Raw genomic sequence first — 24,125 nt, 5'->3', positions numbered from 1 at the left:
TATACAAATGCTCCCCCTTGTGGTGATATGGCAAACTGTCCAGCCTAGCAAATGAAATAAAAAAACACATAGGAGAGATTAAAAAAAAGCTCATTATAATGAAATAATGTGACTGATGTAAAAATGCATCTAGTAAAGTCACATCTCACATAATGCTTGCCATCAGACACATTTACACACCCTGTTACACACAATCATCAATTTATTTCAATCCTACTATTTCTATTCTGTTCTAGCATATGAAAGTAAATCACAAAAGGACAAAATTGAAAGGAGCATGGGAATGTTACACATACAGCTTATTAAAAGAAAGTGCAGTAATCTAAATGTTGCTGACAGGTTGAATGTTACGCTGCAGCACAACACCAAGTGTCCCATTACTTTCTGTGGCTTAAAGGCAGTTGTATTTCTAGAGAACAACCAGGCTGTGCAACTGCCTCACTCATATGCTCTGTAAAGACTATTTTCCTACTTGGACAATGTTTAAAAAACTTTTGTACAGTGGCAATAAGCTTGTCCTCTTTGGATAAATTATTTGCCCATTGTGAAGGAGAAACCTTCATCTGTCCCCCAAATCTATTTGTTTGATGTGTAATTTTATGTTAGCTACATTTATTTGAAAATCCTGTTTTACATTTTTCTGTCCTGCTAGTTAATTGATCTGTGTTCAGTCAATTTAATTGCAAACAGCTTCTTGCCATTGTCTTGCCACTGCCTTGAGCCAGCTAATTGGTTTATTGGCCCCACCTGCCAAAATAAATTGATTAAACACAGGTGTGTTGCTAGAGAGCTGAGAGTGCAGTGTGTGTGGGGGGCTTTGTTCACACAACTTCTGATTTGGGGTGGGGTTTTTTTTTCTGGAAATGATTAGTTTTTATACAACTTTATGTGTCTATCACTTTTACTATCACTGCTTCTCAGCCAAGTTATCAGACAGTGACAGGGAGCTTCACGCTGGCAGAACAAACTGGCTTCACTCTGCCGGGGGTCGGTCAGCCAGGGTTTCTTTACCGTACTGCTCTCAGGCAACCTGTAGTTCATCAAGCACCAGTGAGTTGCTTGGGTAGCATCAGCAAAGTAGCATCTATTCTCCGATCGCTCTGCTTCACTGTGGTGCACTGTGGGACTTGTAGTGTAAAAACAGCCATTGGCTGTGTGCAGGTGGATTTGTCTCACTTCAATGCTCTTACATAAGTGAAAAGCATTGTCTATAGTTCTGTTTGGGGAAAAAAAAAATAGTTCTGAACAAGATGATATATGGTACGTGTGGATAGCTGCTACAGATTCCTAGCAATCTGTTTAAAATTGAAGGGCGTCCAGCACATCAAAAAAGGGCACATAGGGTTAATGTTGCCCAAACTTACCTTTACCCTTTCTTCCCTTCACTGGCTCCTAAATAGTGTAATATACTGTCTGAAACCACCAATGGTGCAGGAATTCTCAACACCTTCCAGCACCAACCAAACTACTGTATGTTTGCATATTTTTGTGTAGCCATGTAAGCACTGTACTTACCTGTAGAAGTTATATGTTTCTGTTTTAAGAAAAGCATATCTTCAATGATCAGTTGTACGTAATGTAGCACAATTAATCACAAGATCCTCAAGACTAATTCAAAAATTGCATATGGCACAGTTTCTGCTATTTAGCACAACATAGTGCAGGAGACCTCAAAATTTCAAATGCAATTATTTGCATATAACCACTCCAAAATTATTCATGCAAACCATTCAAAAAACATTAAATTTCATTTTTCAGCCTGATCCAGCTGACTTTGACTTTTACGCTGTTAGTGATTAGAGCTTTTGCAGCTCCCTACTGTTCTGCTGAACTTTTCCAGTCTGTTTGGGTGGAAGGATGTATTTTTGCTACACTCGTTTCCAATACTTAAAATATTCCAAATGAAAGGTCGTTTCCGATATGTATTTTGTTCCATCATCTGGCATTTCACGTGTTTGTAAAGGTTTCTTTTTTCCTGTATTTTTTTCTGGCAAGTTGATGGTCTGAGCCATGGACCACAACATATCACCGACCCCATCGAATGCCCACATGCTTCAACCACTTCCTCTGAGAGATGCTATAGGACACAGATGCCTTCATAAAATTTGTCCACACTCAAATTTAAATTTACTAATAAATACAATTAATTCTGTATAATGTGGCTAGTATTTATGTACAAACTTTCATCATCATGGTCTCTGTGGATTTATATCTTTTTTATGCAACCACGCTTTGACCATGCTGTTGCTTTCCTACAATCATCTGTAGATGATCATTAGTAGATGTAGTTCAAATTAAAAGCACAAGATGGCAGTATTTGTCAGGTTATTTCAACATGGATTATTCGTGAAACCTGGTCATTCCATAGTGTTCCATTTCATGGTTAAAAAATGCAAAATGTATCACACAATCCAGCCAATTATGCTTTGATGGACCACAGTACGCATCAGAGTGAAACTTCACAATGATTTCATCCATCTGTGATGCAGTGAATCAGACTTTGAAACAATTATAATGATAATGACTTGAAAAACAACAGCCAATACCACATTCATTTAATTTATGACTGTGGCCCTTGTATGTAGGCAGGCAGTAGAGCAGATGCTGAGGACTGGCACTAACAGCACAAGCGTGTCTTACATTCATGTTTGTCTAGCATCTCTCCAATAATCATGATTGATCATCGTTAAATGTGATTACATTTTTCCCTGTACTTACAAGTAAATCTATTCATTTACATGTCATGGGCATTAATCTAGTGTGAAGGAGCCTTATCTAATGCAGTGAGCAAGAAAAGAATGGCAGAGCAACAATTCATCAACATCTCATTTCTGTTGAGATAGTAATACACCATTTTCAATTAATTTAGCAAGAAATGGAATACTGGAGATTGACCTAAACTTTCCAGGTCTTCCAGAGAGAGTTTGCTTCAGTTTTATTCTTCTTCTTCTAAAACTGCCTTAAGCACATGCCTCAGTGGTCATAGGGCCTACTTCCTTTAAACACCTCTATAATAATTATAACAAATATGAAAGATAAGAGGGATTTGTGTCGAGTCTCCCTGGAGCCTTCTCACTTCTACTGTATATGAATTTAAGTAATTTAAGTGTTCTTATATAACATATTTTTCAGCTATACAGTATATAACTTGCTGTTCAATACAGGAGAGGGAACATAATTTCAATTTGAACAATATATGTGTCAGTACTCCCGCCTCCTAGCCCTGCGCTTTTGGTTTTTTTTTTTTTTTTTTTCTCCTTGTGTTTCTGCCCGGCCCTTCTCTCCGCCCTGTCTCCGCCTGATTACCTGCGCACCTGCATCTCATCCCCTCGTCGGTCTGTCCTTATATATACCCTGCTCGCTGTGCAGTCATTGCTAGTTCGTCTCAGTGTTTTTTGCCTGTTTCGTCCCCGCGTTTTTCTTTACTCGCTATTCTTGTGATTTCGACCTGCCCGTTTCTGACTCCGTTGTTTGCCTGCCGCTTTGCTTAGTTTGCCTGATCGTGCCTTCCCGTTTTCTGACCCTGCCCGTTCTGACTTTCCCGTTTTGGATTTGCCCTCGGACTGCCTCTCTGGTTTTTGACCCTGCCTGTATTCTGGTTTTTTGATTCTGCCGTGTGTTTTTTCTCTGCCCTCGCGTCTTTTTGGGGTCTGCAACTGTGTCCTACCCTGTGCTGCCTGACAATATGTAATTCTTGCTGATTTTATTATAATAAAACTGAATGAATGAATGATAATAAATCATACCCAGTTTCCACACATATGATGACCAGTATGTATCTGATGGAGTTTGGGGGAAAATAATTTGCTGATAAAACATCTGCACTGTACACAATATATTAGTATGTGTTGCCCAACTTGTTGTCCTCCCTCGTGTTAAACCAAATAATGTGACCTGCTGCATTTTCAGAATATTTTACACCATGACAATACCTGTGTGACATAACATGGCACATTTTATGTGAGAATTATGCATTTTCATATCTGTTGTATTTTCATATTCTGTATGTGTTGTCCTTGTATATGGTGACAAAGTATGAAATGCATGCATTGATGGAAATACAGACAATAAAAGTTCATCCTCATACAAGTACAGCACTACATATATTTCTGTACATTACAACAATTCTATGTTGTTAAAACAAGCACAGAGTACTCAACTAAAGCAACAGCTGATACAGAATAATGATCTTGCAAAGCAACAAGCATTAGAATGACAACAGGAATAGCAAAAGTAATAGGTTGTTGGAGTAAAACACTACCATGTATATACACCCAGTCATTAGTAAGAAAATATGTGTGCATGACACCACATCATGCTTTTTTTTTTCAATGTTCAGTAATGTACCTGCAAAATGTACCTTCTTTTTTATTGCTGTCATTGCTGTATGAGGCTACCAGTACTTGGCCAAATATCATTTTTCTTTTGTCTTTACTATGTCTCTTGTAGATTTGCTTGACAACTGCCAACAACAAGCCAAAGCTTTGCTTTAGCTTTACAGTAGAAACACCTCAAGTTTCAATACCTCTGGTAATAGTGTAAAACAAGTTAATAAGCATGATGTTGTTGACAGTAGAAAGTGGTATAAATTCTTTCAGCACAATTCTATGATATTCTTAAGACTGGTGAAGCATACATACAGTTACCTCTATGAAGAAATCTGTAGAACAAAGAATCAAATATAAACATAAATATGTAATGTTCTTGGTATAGATTTTAAATCTTATCATAGATATATCATATATTATTTATCAGGTACTGGCCATCTTTGATTGAGAAGTGGCTCCAAGACACAGTAGGAGACTAGGGACCAAGTCTGGAACTCACCTAAAAGTCAATAATGATGTTGACCAGTCTGCAAGTTCAGCTCTGACGTTTAAGGCAAAAACTGTAATCATAGAATCTGTCCCATGGAAAAACTTCACATTTATACACTTCAGAATCGTAATACCTGTTTTGTGCCTCTCAGCAATCATAGGCCTTGCACAGCAAGAATACAAGCCATTTGAAAGGTGGCATTTATTTCAACAGATGTAATTTGACCTTAGAATAGTAATTTGGCCTGCTGACATAAATTGTGGCACTTTTCACAGATATAGGTTTCAGGAAGTGGTGCTTCTGAACCAGTTCCATAAAAAGTTTTTTTTTTTCCTTTTCTCAATTGTTCTCATTCTTCAGATGAACCTGTTAAAAGTAGCTTAGGCCCACTGTAGCTAAAACTGCCATTTCAGATTTGAATTAAAAGTCTTCATTTTGACCGTGTCATTTTAATATCTCCACTGATTAGATGTAATGTCTGCACTTGACAAGTTTTTGAAAGGCCTTTTTAAAGTCCTCATTGAAGACCGTATAGATGAGGGGGTTAATGAGGGAGTTGAGGTACCCCAGCCAGGTCAGGAAGTCGGCCATTTCCACAGAAATCCTGCAGGAGGCGCAGGTGTTCACGATCACCTCCTTCAGGAAGAAGGGCAGCCAGCAGATGACGAAGGCTCCCAGGATCAGGCCCAGCATGGTGGCCGCCCTCTTCTCCCTGGGGACGGAGATCCACTGCCCCCTGAAGGACTTCTCCCTACGGGACTCGGACGTCAGGCTCTTGATGGTGCTGCGGGCACGGTCCCCTTCAGTGGATGGCTCCGAGAAGGACTTATCCAACGGGCCAACGGTGTCAGGGCTCTGGAGGTCCCTTTCTGAGCACGTGGGCAGCATGCTTCCGTTCATTTCGTGCTTCGTGAGGCGGCTCGCACCCCTCTTGTGGTAGAGAGTCTTTGCCGCGCGGTAGATCTTGTAGTACAGAATGAGGATGAGAGTGAGAGGGATGTAGAAGGCACCGAAGGTGCAGTAGATGGTGAACGCGATGTGGTCGTGCTTGATCATGCACTCGTCGTCCCCGTCCCCCCCCTGCTGCCTCCAGACCAGCGGGGGGAGGGAGATGAAGACCGAGATCACCCAAACGGCGGCGATCATGACGGCGGCCCGCCCCGAGGTCCGCTTGCGGGAGTACTCCACAGCGTCCGTGATGGCCTGGTAGCGGTCCAGGGCGATGGCCGCCAGGTGCAGGATGGAGCAGGTGCAGCAGGTGATGTCCACACCCAGCCAGATGTTGCACACCACCTGACCCATGATCCAGGTCTCCTTGACGATGTACACGATGCTGAAGGGCATCACCAGGATGGCCACCAGGAGGTCCGTGACAGCCAGGGAGCAGATGAGATAGTTGGCGGGGTGGTGTAACTTGCGGGTAACCATGATGGCGGTAATGACCAGGGAGTTGATGCCAGTAGTTATCACAGCCAGCAGGGACAATGTGAGAGAAAGGAGGATCTTACTGGTGGTGCTTTTGCCCACTGCATCTGAAGGCACGTCTACAGCAGTGAAGTTGGATGAATCCATGCTTCTGCAGAAAACCCACAGTTGGAAATGTCATGCAAAGCAAGCAAAGAAGCAAACAGAAAAATTGGTCAAAGTAAGGCAGAATACAATCGAACAATTGAATGACATAAAGTACTTGTATATACTTTATGCCATTCAAATAATTGAATAGCTACTGTAAATAGTTTGTTCTGAGTAGGGAACATTCTGTCAGATGGCCACAGTTATTATGAGTGAAAGCCTGGAGGGAAATAAGTTCAGTGGTGGGGTTATTTTGGGACTGTAATATGAGGAGGGGGTGGAAATACGACGGCTTTGGGAAAAGAGCAGGAGAGTCAGAAAGGTAGTGACTTTTCTTTTTCATCATTTATTCTTGATAGAGAAAAAATGATGAGTGATAGGTTGTGACAAAAGGCTATTTTCTATAATTACAAAAATTGTGTTATATAAATAGGGTGTTAACCTGGCTGCCATACGGGCTGTCGTGATTTATTTTATGCCTGAGACTCTGTGTTTATGTGGTATGTGTTTTTTTCTTCTTTTTATGTCCAATGCATTTCAATGCATTTCTCCTCGTTTTTCTACCAATTTGGAATGGCCAGTTGCATCACAGTGATACCGCTTACACTAAAAACCTTTGCTAACAATTCAGGAGCATGCATGCAAGCAAGTGTTCTCCTCTGAAACATATCATGCCAAGTGCTGATTCTTTTTCATGCCACAGTTTCCACACCAAGCTTGCAGAGACATGAGTCGGAGAAACACACCACATGAACCGTTTCATATTTCATACAACTAAACGCTTTGAGCACATCACCCCAGTTCTGGCCTCTCTCCATTGGCTACCTATTAAATACCGGATCATTTTTAAAATACTCTTACTCACATTTAAGGCTTTAAATGGGCTTGCCCCCCCCTATCTTAAGGACCTTCTTCATCCATATCTTCCGCAGAGAGCCCTTCGCTCCCAAAATGCCGGGCTTCTCACCATTCCAAGAGTGGGCAAAACTACTGTAGGCGGTAGAGACTTTTCCTATCAAGCCCCTCTCCTGTGGAACAGCTTACCCTCTGAGATTCGGGGAACAGACTCTCTCTCCACCTTTAAGTCTAGGCTCAAAACATATCTATATAGTAAATCCTTCAGCTGAGGGACATGGCCTGGTACTGGCGTGGATCATAGAGTCTCTGGTGGACTAAGTGGTCATTGCTTTCATGGACCCTGTGCCGTGATCTGGTGTTGACTGTCTTAGGGTCGCCCTCATGACTATGCCGGTCCCTTGCCTCCCGTCCCCTAGGTATGCTGCCATAATTTTAGCCTGCCGGGGTCTTTCCTTGTTGCACACCTTTTTCTCTGCCCTTCCTCTCCTGCCTCTCTGTTCTACATCCCTGCCATTCTTATCATCCACTAACCACTGTTTTCTGTTTGCTTCCTATTCCCTGCTCCGGGCTCCTGTCCGGAGCTGTAGCCCAAGCGCCTCATCCCGTTTTCCAGTCCTGCTACCTCGCTGCCCTGCCCATCAAAGCCAACTGCATTCCAAGACCCGGACATCCGAGGAGACATTCTTATAATTACTCTACTGTTAACTACTATTGTTCTATCTGCCCAGTGCCGGCCAGAAGCAGATGGGCCCCCCCCCATGAGCCCGGTTCTGCTCAAGGTTTCTTCCTGATAGGGAGTTTTTCCTTGCCACTGTTGCCTTAGGCTTGCTCTCAGGGGGTCTCAGGCCTGGGAACAATGTAAAGCTGCTTTGTGACAACTTGTGTTGTAAAAAGCGCTATACAAATAAAAATGAATTTAATTGAATTGAATTGAATTGAATATTGGCACATTGTGGGCATCTGACTGACCAGCAGGGGGTGCTGGTGTGCAATGAGATGGACTAACCTAACCTACTCACTCCTATTCCTAATGGAGCTGCTGCTGTGGGCTCCTGATAATTGTCATCTGGTGACCACGATAAGACCAGGGCCATAGAGTGCAGTTTGTGCTCAGAATATAAGCCTTAACAACTGAGACTCAGGAACCTATGTGCTACATCTTAATGAGCATGGATATTTCAGTGCTGGAGCATACACTCTCATGTCAGAGACATTAATCACTGCTTTGATAATCTGTCCTGGCCCTTTCAATGCTTAAATCTCACTTTTTATTACAGTGCAGAGCATCAGTATGGTCATCAAGCACTGCTTCAGATTCAGTCCTATTTCTGACCTCAATTCGACAGAGGACATTGTCCAATGTGAATCCAATTCACCACTGCCGTGGCACTCCTACCTTTGAGCACAGTTGTCACTGATCAGACAGGTTCAACAGGAGTTCTGTACTGTGATAGGTTTCTCAATCCGTCAAAGTCTCTGCTTTTAGTGAGGCCCGTCATGCTGGAAGGTGTTCTGTACGGACCATCAGGAGGTGATAGACCAGCACCTGAAGAAAGGGGTTTCAGAAGAGAGACACTTGTGTATTATTGTACATGTTATGGGTGATGCCACAGGCAAAATTCCACTTCCACTTTATTATTGTTATTATTATTATTATTAGTTGCCCCAGTCACCCCAATAGTTTTATGTCACTCTGTGAGCAGCACAGATTGTAAAAGAAAAAAGTCAGACAAAACATTTTTTATAATTTTACACCTCTCTGCTTGAGTCATTTGCTTTAAAATCATATCACAGATCTTTTTTTGTACACAAGTTTCTGTCACCAAGGCAGATGGCTGAAATTTTCCCATCTAGTTTTTGTACCCTAATTTCTGTTGAGAACAAATGTCAATTATATGAATGGAGATGGTATAAATGATTAGGTTTTTTTATGATTGCTGAAATATTTTAGAAAGATGATAAAAATATAACATGTTCATCCAGATAAATTCCAAAAGATTGTCTTACAGTATATTCTGAAAAACACTATTTTAAAGGATGAAATAGATTCATCTTTCAAAAAAGTGAAGGTATTAATATTTACAAGTCAGCACAGCTTCAGTATATGATTGAAGTTGTTTGAGTTTGTAATTGGTGTTCAGTTCCTTAACTATAGTGCTGCTCCTACAGCTTGATCACAGTATATTAAACGTAAAACATTCGGTCTTCAGTGACTCATTGCTTCACCATCATTACATTTATGTAACCAGATTACTCATCCAAGTGATAACTCATCTAAGTGATAGGCCCAGTTGAAAAACATATTATTATTATCATTATAATTATTACCCTGGAAATAATTACAACTCTGCTCTAAATCAGTATTTCTACCTCCAAAGGCACTCAGTGTGAATGGTTCCTGTGACTTGTACAATAAAGTTAATCCAGTGAGAGAAATGGTAGAGTGTTATTCGAGTCTTCCTGTACCATAGTGTACCTTAAATTAATACTACAGGGTCCAGGTGTGCACTGGACGAGAAAGAGAAGCCCACTGCTGTAAATAATACTTTATTACTCTGCGCCCATATTCTCGTTCCCCATTGTATTGTCATGCATGTGGAAACTGTTGTCATGGAAACTCTGCTTGGCATTCTCTGTTTAGCTTTGCAAGGAGATAAACCTGTCACCTAAAGAGTGCTATGCTAAATAAATGGGGGAAACAATTGAAGGGAAAATACGCTTTAAAGGGCCTTCAAAGGCTTTTGAGACATCTGTTTTCTCCTTTTATATAGTTTATTTTACTACTAATTTTACTACTGACATACATGTAAAACAAAATGGCTACAGTACATGATCCTGGTTTTCTTGAGATCTCGAGATGTATATACATGAGGTGTGTATACATGTGCAGGATATGCTACATACACGTTCAAGACTGATGAGAATGAATTGCTTTCTGAAGATTTGTCATGACACACAGCCAACACAAACCCAAAAGTTACAAAATTACTATGCAACACCATGTGGGTGTTTCTTTGCAGTCAGCCTTTCATGGTTATGAAGGTCAAGAATGAGTGTTTGACAGTGATGAAAATACACACACACACAAGATTGTGCATACACATAGATCTACAAGTGCAGTTTTAGCAAACGCTTATGATAGAATCAATTTCTGTTCTCAAAATAAGGGCCCATGAAGGAACTGATGCCAGAAATTAGTGTCAGCTATAAACACATGTACACAATATCCAATACTACATTTGAATTTGTATCAGTGCATTTTGTACTTGTCCCTTGCAAATAAACTAAAAAGTAAATAAAATGCAATCATTCACCAACCCTTATACCCCTACAATCATCCTGCTTTACATTCACAAGAACTAAATGAAAAGCATTTCCATGTCTCCTTGCCAACAGATGAGGAAGATTGGGTTGAAACATTTGAAGCATTGAAATATTATTTTGTTCAAAGGAGCAGTGAATTATCATTTTCATTTACAGAATATTTGGAAGGGTGAATACAACCAGATAAAGAGCCCCATAGAAACAACAAACTCTATCGGTCCACATGACTGATGAGACTACAAATGGAAAAATATAACCTTTTGGTGAAAACATTATGGATCTAGAGTGGCTAGAAAAGCAAAATGACAATGAAAGACAGCATGCAACACCACTTCACAATTTTGCATTTTTCCCTGTTTCACATCTCTTGTTTTTGGTAGTAACGACATTCAGGCCCAGATTTCATCCCACCACCCTGTTTTATGCGCTGTTCATAACTTCTCTTACTTTCTCTTCTTTTGTGGTTTTACACTTTTCCCGTTTCACTTTTTTTGCAGTAATCAGAAAACAATCATTATTACATTTCCACTTACATATTTAACATATGCTCTGTTCAAAGTGATCTGCCAGTTAGTGAGCGAATTCCAAATTACAGACCATTATATTCAGCAAAATGAAAATCGACTGCTTTCATTCGTTGCTCGAAGCTAAGAACAAAGTTCATTTTGCTTCGAGCGAATTTGGGATTTAATCTCATGTCTGTATCTTAAACCATTTGTCTAGAGTCAATACAAATCATTATGTAGCACGGGGATTGAAATTTTCATGAATTATACATGTTATAATGAGCTTAATTATGAATCTACCACTTTAACTTCCCCTTCTCAGCCTGCACATGTGTGTCTGTCTGTGAGCTAACGCGCCACTGCTTCCGAGAGGCAAGTTCAAAAACTGCTGATAAGAGACACAATTGAAGTAGACAATTAACGTCAATCTACAAACTTCTGCATAATAAGAAATGACAGAAAAGATTAGCAGGTTTGGTACAGATGACAATGTAACAGGAAACACTATTTCACAGATTCATCATCCCACATGCAGAGACTCAAGTAAATATTACTCTTACCTTTACATATCCACTGAACATATTTTTCCAATAATGTCCTCACCATAAGACATCAAAAATATAACAATAACTTGAGCGATGGTCTGCAGAGTGCAAGCTCTCACCCCTAATATCTAGTGATATTCCATGCCATTCAGGAAATTATTTCACCAGCTTCATCCAAATCCATAATCTATTGAGTTATCCTTTTCAGAGACAAACAAACCAATAAATTAATGAATCAGAGAAAAGTACAGACATAAACACTTCAACATACTAATTATTTCTCTGGAGATGAAGAAGTAACTAGTAAGATGCGTCAGTGCTAAGCATCATATTCAGTCAATCTAACTTCTATGGCACTTCGATTATACTTTCAGTTAAATAAGAACTGTATTTTATCCAGTTCTCAGTATGTTTACATGGATTTCCCTGGCCTCAGTTTTACTGGACTTCATCAAACTTGTGATGAACTGAGAGTTCAAAAAAGGAAAAACAAAATCTTGGGTTACATGTACTATGTATGTGCAACAACCAGGCGATTAGATTGAATGCACCACCCAGACACAGACACACCCAGATTTACAGATGTCATTAAATGGTCACAGGTGCTGGGTGGCAGTTTTTATGAATGACTGCAGCCACATGCAGACATCATCTGAAAAGATTTATAGGCCAGTAATCTCTGTGCCATAAAATAAGTGTTCTCCATTGAGTTATGTCTATATTAGTCTAGTATGACTGACACCTATTATGAAGTGATGTTCAGCCAATCAGTCAACCCATGGTGGTGAATAAGTAAGACGAATAAAAAAACGATAATACAATGTGAGTATCAGATTTGAGTAACACTGTTTTGAGGGTAGTGTTATATTTCCATAATCAAGAAAGTGAATTGCTGAAGTGTTTGAATGAGAATACGTCATTTGAAACTTGAATCACAGCCACATTCAATGGGTGTTTGCATGCTCTCCTGAATGCTTCTAACTATGTGTTCCTTTTGGCCTGCTCTATGAGAAAGCAAAAGCTACAGATGTGTGAATAATGCAACTGTGCACACGTTGTGATGACTGCCTGAAAAAACCATTCATGAGCACATTCATAAGCATTTTGTCCTTGGTTTATTGTACAGCATTTTGAAAGTCCTGCTTACTGTCAAAAATCAGGAAGAGTATTCTGATATCATGCTCCCTGGTCATGGATATTTGACCCGAATAATCCCATAATTCATGTTAATTTCCAAACAAAACAGGCAAGCATTTCTGATCAAAAGAGGCAACTCTTGGGATATTTTTTGTCTTTCTTTGCTATGTATTTTCTTGTGAATATTTGATTTGTGTTTCTCAAAGACTGTGAGTGCAATTTATCACAAGCTCTCTAACCAAAGTGTGGTGAAGGGCATGTTTGTAGGAAGTGGCATTCACATGATCGGTAGTGACCCCCCCCCCAAAAAAAAACCTTTTCAGCATGTATAAGCTCATCTTCATCATATTTGTGCTCAAGTTTATTTTGAGCAGTGGCACGTCTACACTTCTGTGCAATACCCTATAATCAACGTTTAGCATTAAGTTCACAGTACACTTCATTCAACACCCAACAACATGTTGAAATGCATTTCAACGTCAATATCTCCCAATAATTGTCTATTTTAGGGTTGCTGAATAGGAGTCAGTGGGAGGATGAATTATGTGGACAATAAAGCTGTGCTATATACTAGAGGAATAAGCAATGGTCTCCAAGGCAACAAAAGGTAGAGGTATGCGTGTGAAGATATGCTGTAAGGTTTAGAGAATACAATAACTTGTCTTACTCCCACAAATCAGCCAATGCCAATGACATAATGATGACAGACAAAAAAACAGCCTTTGACAGAAACAACTGGCACAGTTCAAAGCCTAGCCTGTAGTTACAAACCCTCTCTTTTGAAGGAGTGCAATTTTTCTAAAAACAAAAAGACTTTTGATAGAGACAATTCATATGACGTTTCCTTACATTGTACTAATACAATTGACTCAAAACGCAAGTGTGTCTGTGTGTCATGTCTTTTCTTACCTGATTATTATTGTACTATGCCTCACATATTTATTAATTTTATTTATTTATTTATTTAGTCATTCATTCATTTAATTAGTTATTTTTTCGTGATCTCTGAGTTTACAATGACACAAAAGCATGGACCGATTGTACACAACTCGGTAAATACCTCCTTTAAACGTAAAGTTATATGTAAAATGTAACATTTGATGTAAAATCAAAGGTTATTTAAGGCTTTGATAGAAATTAAAACATCAAAGTTAGCCATGCTTCCAAAGGGAAAGTAGCCCATACGCTAGAAAGTAGTTAGCTACAACCACCCCTGATGATTGGTTAGGAAATTATTTATTTTGAAAAATTCATTTTACTTTTATTTTTGTAGTAAAATAATTCTGTTTTAATATTTCCTTCACCACTGTAATGAATTATCTTTTTTTCAAAAGCTTTCTTTTTCTGATTAACTATTCCCCGGTATTTTCCTGTGGTATAACACCTGATCTCTACTTGTGGTGTGATGCCTGGTACTCTGTTGAAGACTTCAAAATTCTAAGCAAACGCAGTCCACTTATAGAGCATCACCACAGCCACCTGCAACTGACACCACTCCACATACCTTTGGATTTTAGAAGGTTAGAGAAGGATCAGACAAGCTCTATAAAGGAAATGTGTTGAAATGTTGAATAGACTAGGCTTTCTGATAAACACAACCATCGCATACAGAATTGACCAACTGTAAGAACACGGTTTTGTGAAGGAAATAATGTGTGTATCTGTAAAGGAGAGATGGCTACAGCAGGTGAAACCACAGTGCTCTCCCAGTTCCAGGTCATAATTATGTATACTTTTGTGGACAGCATGCTGTAGATTGCTTTGTTTGGGAACCTGAGTAGACATTGTGCTGGATTTGACCTTTTGGATTTGGACTGAGGAAACAAGTAAGGCCTTAACTCATTGTTTACTTTGCCATGGAAAGTCACTTAGTGCCCCAGGTACAAAAAAGCTTTCAATTAATCAGTGGAGTCAGGCTCTAAAATGAAGGTGATATTTCTTTATTTTGTTACTATGGAAACACTGCAATTGGTGCTAACAAAGTAACACTGACCATATGGCATACCTGCCATCCACATAACCACACAAGCAGGTCTGTGGTCTCCCCCTGGTCGCATCACTATGTTTAGTGGGATTTCAAGCTGTGGTATTTTTAATGGTAGTTGCATGCTTACTCATCTCATCATACTTCCCATTTTCCACAAGTATGTAGCCAAGTGAACATTGTAACACACTGCAACTTTGGATATTTGCTCAGCTTACAGCTTCTCTATAGTTTTCAGATGAAACTCTTGATTCATGGCATCCATTGGTCACAATGGTTGGTGACCAATGGATGCCATGATGTCCATTGGTTTTTGAGCTGAATGCTGCTGCAAATGGCCATGTAACAGCTTTTGACATAAGTTTTTATATGGAAGGAGTGCAATTTTTCTAAAAACAAAAAGATTTTTGACAGAGACAATTCATATGGCATTTCCTTTCATTATGTTAATACAATTGATATAAAAGAGGGATATAAATAGGACATTTTCAAAGGGAAACAAACTTAGTTTTCCCCAGTAGATAGGTATTTTGTCTTGTTATACATCACTTTTTTAAGTTCTTCTAGGCCACAACTAAATGTCAGATAAAATTAAGAGTTCTCTTTCTTTATATATACCTACATTTAAACAGATCGGATTTCCATTTATCTCACATAGCCTATACAACTGGGGTAAGAACCTGTCTATAAAAAGTGATGGGACAAAAAGCTTCATGATATCCTGCTTTATTTTAAAGATACAGTAGTCAAAGCTACAGAGCTCTCTAAAGTGTTCTTCTGGATGTTAGCCAAGCCTTCCAGATCATTTCACTGATGCTTTGACAGTAATGACTCCTGCCTTCAGTCTTGGAACATTAAATGCATCAACTTTTCTATGATTTGTTTTTCGCTCTGTCAAAACTCAAAATACAGCAAATGTGAATGCAGATTAATGACACTTTCTTTTGCAGGAATGACACTTTCTGTGTCTTTTCTCAAAGAAAATTTTATGCATGATCCATTTTCAGGGGAGTATTTACACTGTAATTACCTCCATCTGTCCTTAATTATTTTTCCACAAGTACTCGTGTTTCAAGTTGTTACAAGTTTTCCATTCGTGCCATGTTAAAAGTGAGTAGGCGTGTTCTTCTACCTCTTGCTACCAGGACAAGAATGCTGACATACCCCCCTGTCTATATGAGTCAATCATAGCCAATCAGAGCACATCAGGCTAAGGGCTGTTAAGACTGATCCAGAAAGGCAGAGCCTCTCAACCTCAATTAAGTGTTCTGATCCCAGCAACAAAATAGCCAAGAGATTACACCCACTCAGCAGGAAAATTCTGAAATAGCACAGCCTATATGGAAATCAAAATATGAATTCACAGCAGCGGTCAATAAAGTGGGGTTCTTGGGCAAACTGTGGTTCAGTTCAGTATTTGTTTTGCCAACCCATTAAAGATATCAATACATATCACAATATAAATCAACTGTACTAGATTCTTGTTCAAGTACTGTGGGAGACAAATGCCAGCAAGGGGATGGACCTTGTTGCACCCACAACTGGCCCTTTCAACAAATCTGCAAGTATGTGCACTTCACAGCCTGGGAGAGAAGCTAATGGCCCACAAGCCCTTTGGTGTAAACAGGTCAAACATCCAGACGAAACCAAAAAAAACACATGGTGAACTTGTTCACAGAAATGTGAGTAATTGCAAAGTGAAGTGCTATCATTTTTGTAATGATGTCCTTTGACAAAATGACATTACCTGGTAGAACAACTGTCTCGCTATGGAGAATGCACGTTAACTAGCAAGCTATATCACTCCACCTATGTAAAATCTGCATTGAGAGCTAGTGGTAAGTTTTAACCAGGTGTTGCCTTAAAGGCTTTTGAGACAGTTAATACTGGCTAGCTCTTAATGACACAATTTATTTTTTTCCTTTTAATGTTTGCAGGGTCTGACATAAATACAGTACTATTTCATTACAATCATCCTGCTAATAAACCTCTGTTAACCTGCTGGCACTTGTATGACCTGTATTGCTAGTACATGCTTTAACTTGTACCCAAAATTTGTTTGGAAGTGCTTTTTGCTGTTAGACCTCATAAGGAGGGGAATGGTACCCATTTACTTTTTTTTATTAAATGTCTTTTGAGGTATTTAAACACACTCTTCTAAATGACATTTTAGATTGGTCTGTGAACAAAACAAATTCTTTTAAATGCATTACATGATGGTCTGTGTTTGACGTTTAGCACTATCAGGCTGTACTGAAACAAATGGGGATTAAAAAAATGGAAATTAAATATCCAAAAATTCATAAACTGTATATTAGGCATAAAACATATAGGTATATACACAATGTATTTATCATGCTCATCACATCATATTTGTTTTGTATCTTGACCTAAGTCTACACGCAAATTATTTTGTTGTAGTAAACCGTACACATATAGAATTAAATTATCAACCCAGAATGAGCATTTTAAAACTAATATATTGGCTTGTTTGTCAATACTGATGATTGTGAATAATTACACGATATATCACCCCACTGTCATTTGTTTAAATGGAAAAGATTTTTTCTTTCCTTCATGCAACCACAGACAGCGATAAATATTTCTGTGATGTAAATTAAAATATGTTCACCGTGTCAAACATAAGCCAAATACAACACCAAAATCCACATCCTTCCAGCCTTTAAGTCCCTCAGTTTCAATCAGCATAGAATAAAATTCATTCTCACCAATTACTAGTACTCCCACAAAACCTTTTTAGCTTACTATTGATTCAGCTTCCACACACCAATTAAAATGGATTCAAGCTCATTGCGTGGCTTGTCACAACACTGCAGTCACATGCAAAAGGTGCCAGATTTTTTAACTGAATGACATTAAGCTAAGCCTGCATGATGATTTACATAATACAGTACATGCAGCCCTATTTTGTAAGAAATGAAAGACTATTCAAATCAAAACACTGTAGTAGGAGGTCTGTTTTTTGTTCAACATGTATATTTAAAATAAATCGCACTCTTCTAAAAGCAAAACATCATAGACTGAAAATCATGTATCACATCACACTGGCCATATGCCTGTGTCGCTATGAAAATACAGAATGTTTCAGAGATGCAATTTCAAGTTTAAAAATGCCATCTGGTTACCTGGCAGGAACTAGGTCTCGGTGTGTAATCTTCAAGACACACCATTTCCTGGCTGCTTCTTCCCTGCTCTTTTTAATGCATATGACTGCTGCTTCTGTCAGAATCACTGCATTGGACCACTACATTTACTTCTGATGAAAGCATTTCAGTATTCAATATCTCTTGAGCAGTTCAGAGAAATGTCTGAAATATCTATTTTAAACGCACAGGATAGGTGTGACAAGAAAATAATTGCTGATACGGCCGCCTAATGCTACACAAAAAGATATTCTAGGTGTTTTTTTTTTTTTTAATTACTTACAGTTTTTAAATTCAGATCGAAAGACCTGATAGCTTTATCAGCTATAGCAGATACATTATTTATATTGTATAATTACAATATACAGTTATCATGTAATTACAATATACAATATAATTACAGTCTTGTATAATTGACAATGTCCTTTACAATAGGAGACACTTCATGCCAACAAACACATTATCTCTCTCTTTCTTCTTTCTGAGGAATAAGAACAGTCTACGTAAGGACGTAAAAAGGTTGGGGGGCTGGTGCAGGGGGGGTACTCCAAACAGAGTTGCCATCATTGCATAACCAAGGCAGATTTTAAGATGTAGTAAGCTGCAGTGCATACAATCCATGCAATCACTACAGATGGCAATATGTTCCAATAAAGTCAGTCTAAAACATCGTAGCAATGCAGGCAGGGACATGAGCCAACATCAGGAAAGGAACAGGGAAGAGCATATCAGGCATATCTAGGGAAATTATTATGATTCCAGACTGTTGTCTATGCATTACACAATTGGAATGGTAATGTACACTGAAGTCTCATGTCACTTTATAGTGTCTTCTTTGCAATGCTTTAAGGGACTTTGGTGGTGAAGCTCATTTCCAATACTGATCTTTTAATGTGTGGACGTTAGTCAGTAATCACAAAACAACATGTCAATAATGCTTAATCTCAACAAATCAGATATTATTGTTAATATAATTTACAGTGTTAACTGCAGTAGTATCAACATGGTAATTAAAAAAAAAATTCCAAGTTACAGCATGAACAGATGCCAAGAGCAGTGTAGGGTAATGCTTGCTTTTTAATGGTAATTTGTAGTATACTATGACCAGAGCGCAAGGAATGATGTTAAAATGCATCTTACTTACTTCCACTGTTTGGCAGCAAATGGAAGCGCTCCCAAACCTTTGTTGTTCAGCTGCACAGAACACACCTGGATGTAATAACTTATCAAGCATACATTGAGGTGGGTACTTGTTACAGGGGCATGCAGAGCTCTCTTAGACAAAAGCTCCCTCAGTTCTTCAATAACTGAGGACTGAGCAAGACGAAGAATGCAGTAGTACCAATCCCACCATTTCCTGTTTTCTATAGTACCCCCTGGTGGACAAGACTGTTTAATTCATTCAAAATGCAGGGGACACATGTATAGCAGTCCAGACTGACAGCTTCCAGTAAGGCACAATCCTTAACACTCCTAGTGATACTACATCAATATGTAGTGTCTTAATTTACACCACAGGCTTAATGCTACCAAGACCTTCCGTAGTTCCTCTGGGGGATCAGTCATACTATATGTCAGGTTTGAAATGCTTTAAAATCTGTCCTGTCTGCATCACAGCAAACCTGCTCTTGAAACTCAACATGAGACAAGTAAGAAAGGTGCCCTGCAGTAATTCCACAGGATTTTGTTTTGTTAAAATTCATTTTGTTTTTTGTTTTTTTGTTGTTGTTTTGTGTGTGTGTGTGTGTGTGTGTGTGTGTGTGTGTGTGTTCCCAAAAAGACACTGATATTAGATTTCATTAGCTCAAACTATCTAGGGTTTTGAGACACAGAGTGTAGCAAGCCTTAAACAATCACTGTACCACTCCATGTGTGCAGATGGTCATGTGTACAGCCAAAGTTTCCAAACAATTGACTCATTCATCACAATTTGAGGTTTCTTTTTCCTAGATTTGTATTTTTGCTAGTTTTGAACCTGTACTATTTGCTAGATTTGTAATAAACACAAAATTTAAATGCAAAATTTCAACCAGATGTTTCTTAAACATTCCAAAGCATCATTCAAACATTATAACCTCCGATGAAGTTGGCTTTATGATGCATATGGATGTCTTTGAAACACAGAATATTGTCTTGACTCATGGTCCTGAAAGAAAATGAGAAGTGAGTGAGCACAGATGAAAGAGTGGCTGTTACAAGCCAGTACACCTTTTGTTTATTTCTTACACCATGCTTCCCTTCTAAATACAGAATTTTCTGCAGCCCATTGTAATACACCTCTTCTTAAAATGTTTTTTTGTTTTTACCTATCTGTCAGTATGTCTTTTTTCGCAAGTGGTTCCTTGAAAGCTTTTTAAAATATGTTTAATCTTCAGTGGTTCAGTGCTGATGAACTTCAGATGACGTGTATGAATAGGGACAATGTCGTTTTTGATTAAATGTGTTACTCAAGGTTAAGCATAAAGTGCCATAGAGCTCTGAACAAGTTATAAGATGCATGTGTGCAGTTTTAAAATGTTCTAGTGTGCTAAAATAAATTTTACCATGCAAGGAAGGACAGGACTGTCATGCAAGGAAATGGAAATATATGGAAATATACATGTGCACACACACACACACCACATACACCTACATTATGAAAATGTTCTAAAGATTGAATGACAGGACTGAATAGCAATAATATCAATAATTATTAAAACAAAATCGCTGGGTGACTGTCATCTTTATGTCCCAAGTTTTGTTAATCACAGAGCTGAAAAATCCTCCTGACACACAAAAATGAAATATTTACCAAGATTTATGCAGCATCCACTCATTTTCAGTGTATCAAAGTGTCTGCTAGTATTCCACAGATAGTCATAAACAGCCTGATATATGCTAAGTTCAGAGCATACTGCTTTCTGAAAGGGTGAGCTTACTGTAGGCTACTTGAGATTCCTTCCTTTTAGTACTCTAGGGACAGAGGAGTATCTTTTATTTTTCTTGTGTTTTGCATTAAATCTAGCCACGTCCACAGCAAAACGACCAGGTCATCATGACTCTAATGGATTTTAACTGGAGGGTTTGTGTCTAAGCTCCTCTCGGTATGTTTAGCATTACTAGGGAATGCTCTATCCCTCACAGGAAGGCTGTTTCAACAGCTGCCTTCTAGATGCACAGCTACGCATAGACTACGCCTGCTCTGAAAACCAGCTGAACACGAACTTCTCTCGACAAAATGGCACACAAATGGACAGAACATTGTATATCACTCTCATTGTATTCTCGCCATATGCAGGTTTGAGGTTTCAGGAAAAGTGCCGAATGTTTGGAGATGACATCACAAACTGAAGCAACTAACGAGCTTAATTAGCAAACTGACGAACGTGTTAAGTGTAGTAAAACATTTGTGGCATTTCTAAATAATGTACATATTTTAGAAGCACTTTGAATTCTTAAAAATTGTCAAGCAATGTAAAGAACAGACTTATAAGCTTATGCCAAGTCATTGTGAAAAAAGCATCCGTGCCTCTGTACTCTCCAGAGCTTAAATCATTTGATTATTTAAACCTGACAGTTTGAGCTGCATCCTTTCATTATTTAAAGAAGACAATGCATGTCTGAAACCGTTAATCAGTATTATTAGTTCTATTCTGTAAACGATAAAAGCATCCCCTTGACTGTATCCATCAAATCATATACGATGTCATTTGATGAAAACGTACTTGGTGAGGATATGTCCGCAGATTTTCTATCAAACAAGTATGAATTTACAGAACCATTCAAAGATAAACGTACATTTCACTGCAGATGTAAGTTAATCCAAATGACATCAGAACAGCTGTTGAATAAAATGCAGCAGGAACAGCTTTACTCTGGGGGAAAACATGCCCTTCAGAAAAGATATTCAGAACGACTAAATTCCTTCGAATTCCAGCACCCAATAGTTTCTGTACATGCATGAAAGTTAAGACAAGATTTACATCGCCAAATGATGCGATGCCCCACCAGTTAAATCGTTTATTTTGTTTGTTTTCCCCTCGAGGTAATACTGATCCTCGTAAAGTTAACTTGCTAAAGTAACTTACCTGTCATCCAACAATCATTCAATCAGTCGTCCATCTTTTGGTCAGTGCTGCAATAGCCAACGCTCGACACTTCAGATTCTGTGCAAATCTTCGTCATTCTGATATGCAGCTCGCGCATCTGTCAGTAGATAGTGGAAATTATAACATGCCACTGGTTCGAGCGGTCTATGTACTGTAAAGCACTGTAAGGCTGGGAATGACTTGATGCGCAGTCCCTAACGCGCATTCCTTCTGTACCAGCAATCCTTCAGTGTGCAACAGCTGAAGTGCCTGCTGCCCAGCTACAGAACTTGAATAACAAGTGCTGCCAGGGCGGTCAAAAATTAATCACTTTGTGAAAGTCGGAGGATTATCAGGATGTGTCATAAATATGTTTTACATTAAAACGTCACAAAGTCGCTGTATAAGTATGGACATCCCTCTAACCTTTTGCTGCAATTAATGTGGGGTAACAGATTCCAATAATCGTTGTCATTCATTAATTCTCGCACACATACCCCCTGGGCCTGTAATGAATTAACTAGTGAGAGCGAGCAGTGAACAACAAGTTATTTAATGCAGGATGTTACCGCTGCAGTGAGAGTTCTCGCTGTCATAATGGGGATTACCGTAAATTAAATACTCCAATGATTAGAAGGTCAAGGTTTAATGTTCTGACTTTACTGGGTAAATTATCTTAATTATGCTTGCATGCGCAGAGAAACCAAAGCAGGAAAATTAGCACGCGCATTTTGAATAAAAAGATTAACCGGTATTTACTGTTTAATAAGTGCCCTTTTGCATCGTGTTTTGTTTATTCTAGTAGCTCAGTCTGAACTAAATCGTCTTCTTTGGGGTAAAGCTATTGTGCTGAACATTAATTATTATGTAATTGAGCAATGATGTGAGTTTTGCTTGAAAATGGAGTGTGCATGAAATCTCTGCTTCAGATAATACCCACCTCCTTATTTTGTCCCAAGGATATAAAATGTGAAAATAAATGCAGGTATGATTGAGGCTAAAGTTCATCTATATACATGGCAGACAAAACCATACTATTTTTTTATTGTTTACTATTTATGGGTTTCGATGCCTTTTCGCTCGAGCTGATGACAGCCAAAGATTTTTTTTTCCTCTGCTAGTACTGCAGCTGTATCTTGTCCAATTGACAGACTGCAAAATATAAGCTACTTAGTCTGGAAGGACTTGCTTGTATCACTTTGCCTATATCATTACTACATAATAACGGTTCAGCTGTAGGGTGCTGCTTTGCTGTTAAAGGATGACCTTTCTGAGCCATGGTCCAATCACGCAGGCTAAATGGACCTTATTTACCTGGCAGCCATTGTAGATTAAAAACTGGGGACACATTTTGACTGACTGAAAGCTATCCCAGTGGTTTCCTGGCACTGCTGGGTCCCTTCCAGGGATGCCAGCATTGTCTTATATAAATTGGCCAAATTATCACTGATTTCATACTGCATTGTGGGATTGAAAAGTGTGTTGTTGCTGTTGCTGTTTTTTTTTTTTTGTTTGTTTGGTCTGGCTTTTATTTTGGTCATATAACATTATGGTTTTGGCTTCATAGGCTTGCAATGCTTGTACTAACACATAGGCCTGTCTCAAACGCAAGGGTAAATAGAGATGAATATTAAATTTACAGTAAATCTGCTACAGCACCTTCTGTGAAACCTGTCAGCTATTTTTATTTATCTACAAGGTAATTAACTGTACAATACAGGAGCGCTAGTTACAGAAAGCTAGCTGCTAATGGTTATACCTTGCTAGTTATGTAATGATCTACTAGTTACAGATTTAGCTAGCTATCAAGCAGCCACTAAAGCAACCGTCCTTTTTTGGATAAAACATTCAATTTCAATTAAATGTTCTTTGTGAAACTAATTACAGAAGTTGACTCCTAAGTCAAAAATTTAAGATTCAAAAATACCTTTCTATTGTACGTTTTCTTAGCAAAGTACAATATCTATGACGTATGGTGCTGAATGAGATCCCAGCTCCTGAAAACGCATGTAACATGAGCACATAAAGTAACTGCAAATGGTTTTATTGTGTTTTGGGACAAAACAAAGAAGAATAACAGTCCCTCTGTTGTGTATATTGCATTGTACTTACATGTTGGTCAAGGCACGCTCGAATCATGTGGCACTGAC

The 24,125-nt window shown here is 38.7% G+C and overlaps 1 protein-coding gene across 2 annotated transcripts; it reads right to left on the bottom strand.

The window, feature by feature from the left end:
* Positions 1-5,283: 5,283 nt before the first annotated feature.
* Positions 5,284-22,004, bottom strand: LOC118789378 (5-hydroxytryptamine receptor 1F-like). 2 transcript variants are annotated; one of them, XM_036545769.1, is made up of 2 exons: positions 21,976-22,004; positions 5,284-6,394 (listed from the first exon to the last, which is right to left on the bottom strand). In XM_036545769.1, exon 2 carries the CDS (start codon positions 6,388-6,390, stop codon positions 5,284-5,286), a length of 1,107 nt encoding a protein of 368 aa, XP_036401662.1. In that variant the 5' UTR covers positions 6,391-6,394; positions 21,976-22,004. The 2 variants fall into 2 exon arrangements, with proteins under 2 accessions (XP_036401662.1, XP_036401661.1); XM_036545768.1 differs by lacking the exon at positions 21,976-22,004 and adding an exon at positions 8,645-8,709.
* Between the last annotated feature and the right edge of the window lie 2,121 nt (positions 22,005-24,125).

The sequence above is a fragment of the Megalops cyprinoides genome, chromosome 14 (assembly GCF_013368585.1).
Source record: "Megalops cyprinoides isolate fMegCyp1 chromosome 14, fMegCyp1.pri, whole genome shotgun sequence".
NCBI classification, from domain to species: Eukaryota; Metazoa; Chordata; class Actinopteri; order Elopiformes; family Megalopidae; genus Megalops; species Megalops cyprinoides.
Note: the sequence above shows the minus strand (reverse complement) of the source record. Positions and strands in the feature narration are given on the sequence as shown.

Coding starts and splice junctions, on each gene's coding strand:
- LOC118789378 (XM_036545769.1), bottom strand. CDS start 6,390: ATGGATTCATCCAACTTCACTGCTGTAGACGTGCCTTCAGATGCAGTG.